We start from the raw sequence: 3,092 nt of genomic DNA, 5'->3' as shown, positions 1-3,092 counted from the left end.
ACTATCCGGACTTTTAGTCCGTTGTGGTATACTTTAAAAAAAATCCTGTACTAAAAACATAGTGTGTATTTAGTAGTATGTTGTTTTAAATTTTTTTTAACTAAAATACATAGTAAATAGTAGTAATGGTTAAATTACTCATGACCAGGTAACCAGGACCCCAACCAGGTCAATAATAAGCTTCCGCCTTCTGAGAATCCGACCTTCCGGCTTCCGGCTTCCGGCTTCCGGCTTCCCCCTGCCCTCTGTGTGTGATGTCAAACTCAACACATGTCTTGTGTTTTCTGACGACTGACGTCGAGAGTTTCAGAGTTGAGATGGCCACAGCGAGTTTAACCTTGTTTTAGATACATTGAATAATATTCCCTATCGCGCATTTTAGACCAATCAAATAAGAATAAAAACATGCTCACAAACTCAAGCGATAATCACAAAAGGGACACAATACATGCTGGTAATTGGGTTACCTTTTTTATTCCTTAAAAAATACTCTTGAATAAAACCTTTATGAGTAATCCAAATTTAACCAGCAGAAATGTGAGGAATCAGACAACGCTGAAATGAAATTAGAATCGTTGCAATGTTTTGGGACATACATTCGAATTGATTGGCTCCCCTCGTGGTATAGTGTTGCTATCTGTAATCTGATATCTCGAATGCATGTGGTTGCGGAAGCCGGATATGGAACATTTTCTATTTTTTTTTTTGATTTTGATAAAACAAATATTAAATGTATGTTCAGTCAAATGAACAGTTGAACATGCTTGTTTTAAAATAAATAAATATGAACGGTGTATCGATGCATAGAGCACGGAGCCATGGAATAATTGTGAAATAATTATTTATCTACTGTTGTCGCTCGCTATATTAATATTCTGCCGTTGTGATAAATACACAGTTCAAAGCTGAATTGTTATTCACAAATCAATTCGAACCCCTTGAGGTTGCGAATATGATATACGATAAAAAACGTCGTGACTTTGCATACGTACGATGCGCAGTCTATGATGTATTATCTAGTGGCGCGTATAAAAAAACTGCAACCACATATATACAATTCAAGGGTGCGAAGGTGACTCGTCAGATTGAGGTACCCATAGACAGTACGTGCCCAATAACGTGTATTTACAACAAAGATCATTTAGGTACTGAGCGATTGTCTCAGCGAAAGCTAGAAGATTTTACAAGTCATCCCGAATCCTTCAGTTCGGCAGAAGAATTCTATCGCTTATGGCGCGAGCATAGAGGCCATGAAAATAGAAAAGGCTTAGCCGTGTTAGATACAGTGCCACTGCGTCTGGCAAAGATTACTGGTAGTGTGTCAAACGCAAGGAATCTGAGGGCGAGAAGTAGCGACAAGAAGGAATGGAAATTGAGTGATAGTATAAGCATTACTAGTTTACGGCACGCTGCTTCTAAGCTATCTCTTGGAAGCATTTCCATACGAAATTTACACGGCAGCAAATCTGAAAGTAATGTTTTGGACGGTCAAGTTTCCCCACGTACTATGGTCTCACCTCACTCAAATGATGATGAAAGCGTAGGACCGGAGGCGCTGAAATTGTCTCCTGGAAGTTCTAGATCTGATCTGTCTAGTAGTGAAAGCGGCAGGGACTCGGGATACAGCTCGTCGTCCCAGTCATTTGTCTCAGATTCACATACTTCTTCTGGACCAAGGCACGGCCAGAATGATATGGGCATGAACTTTCTCAATCCAATGCTGTGGGTGTACCACCAGCCAGTCAGTGAAGAGTACAACTATGGTAGTATACAAAGCTTAATTTACGGGAAGAGCCATCAGTCAAAGCAGCATACATTCTTGGCAAAACCTGCACTCCGCCATTATAGCACTGCACCTGATTTGCTAAACAACCCATCTTCGACCGCAACTGTTCTTCATCCCACTTTCTCGCACAAACCGTCCTTGAAGACCATTCCTTCGTTCGAGATAGAAGATACAGACATGTACGAAAACCTCAGCGCGTTCCAAGATATGCTGACGATGCAAGAACTACACAAGATACAAACGGCGTGATAAACTATTGGGAGAAATACATGTAATATTTATAAGCGACAGGCGACGTTTTGAAAAGAGAGCTCGAGTGGGCATCGATCGGGGAAATGCCTTTGATACCGAAATGAGGCTGGATGACCTTGGAACCTCTAAGACTCGAGCTCGTAATACACAGGCGTATAATACAGTGAGAGCGTTTTATTATACACAGGCGTATAATATAGTAAGAGCGGTTGATTCACGAACCGTCGGTCATAAAAGGCTATACAACCCTACACTTGCGAAGTTTTTTCAAGTTTCTGATAAAATATACCGAGCATTTATAGTCCCTGCTATGCTTTTGACACGCGTGCCTCGTGTGGACAAATGTGGAGGCAGGCCTTTAGCAGTGTGTTTTGTTCATTCAGGGTTAGATAAAAATTCACAGCGATAGCTAACAGGGCCACTAACAGTACAAGGAGCTGTAGAACGGATAGAGAAACCCGTCGATTATACCACAGTGGCTTCCTCACTGATGTGTCCTGGAGTAATATGACCGAGGCGCCCAAGCCTGTGTGCGAAAAAGAGCAGAGATTCAAGTGCCCTAAAAGACATCTATATCTGTTTGTCAGATGGGCAGGTCTAAGAGTGTCTTTTGAGCCTTAATCGCAGCGGATCCGTTTAATTTACTACGACGCTGTGTTTTTGTGTTAATATTCGCATAAATATATGTTAGCTATCGCAGCTTGCAGAACAAACCCATGGAATCGGCGCTTACATTCGCCGAATGGTCTGATTCTTCAATACAACAATGGTATACGATAAGCAGCGGCTATAAAAGGGTTGATTGTTATCCAGTTACTAACCACGCCTTGAATATATTATTTACTTATATATACTTAAATACATACATATATATACATATATATTTATATAGATATAAGTATATATATATGTATATAATGTATATATGTATATATATATATATATGCATATATATATATATATATATATATATATACCTACTACACCTATATATATATATATATATGTCTATATATATATATATACATATACGTATACACAAATACACACACAT

At 39.4% G+C, this 3,092-nt stretch overlaps 1 protein-coding gene across 1 annotated transcript; it reads left to right on the top strand.

Annotated features, from left to right (window-relative positions):
• The first annotated feature begins 904 nt into the window (after positions 1–904).
• On the top strand, positions 905–2,851 carry SARC_00968 (hypothetical protein). Its single transcript, XM_014305300.1, has one exon. The coding sequence runs from the start codon at positions 953–955 to the stop codon at positions 2,033–2,035; it is 1,083 nt and encodes a 360-aa protein (XP_014160775.1). The 5' UTR covers positions 905–952; the 3' UTR covers positions 2,036–2,851.
• Positions 2,852–3,092: the final 241 nt, after the last annotated feature.

This window comes from Sphaeroforma arctica (assembly GCF_001186125.1).
Source record: "Sphaeroforma arctica JP610 unplaced genomic scaffold supercont1.35, whole genome shotgun sequence".
NCBI lineage: Eukaryota > Ichthyosporea > Ichthyophonida > Sphaeroforma > Sphaeroforma arctica.
The sequence above is the reverse complement of the archived record's forward strand: the minus strand, read 5'-3'. Positions and strand labels throughout refer to the sequence as shown.

Coding starts and splice junctions, on each gene's coding strand:
- SARC_00968 (XM_014305300.1), top strand. CDS start 953: ATGATATACGATAAAAAACGTCGTGACTTTGCATACGTACGATGCGCA.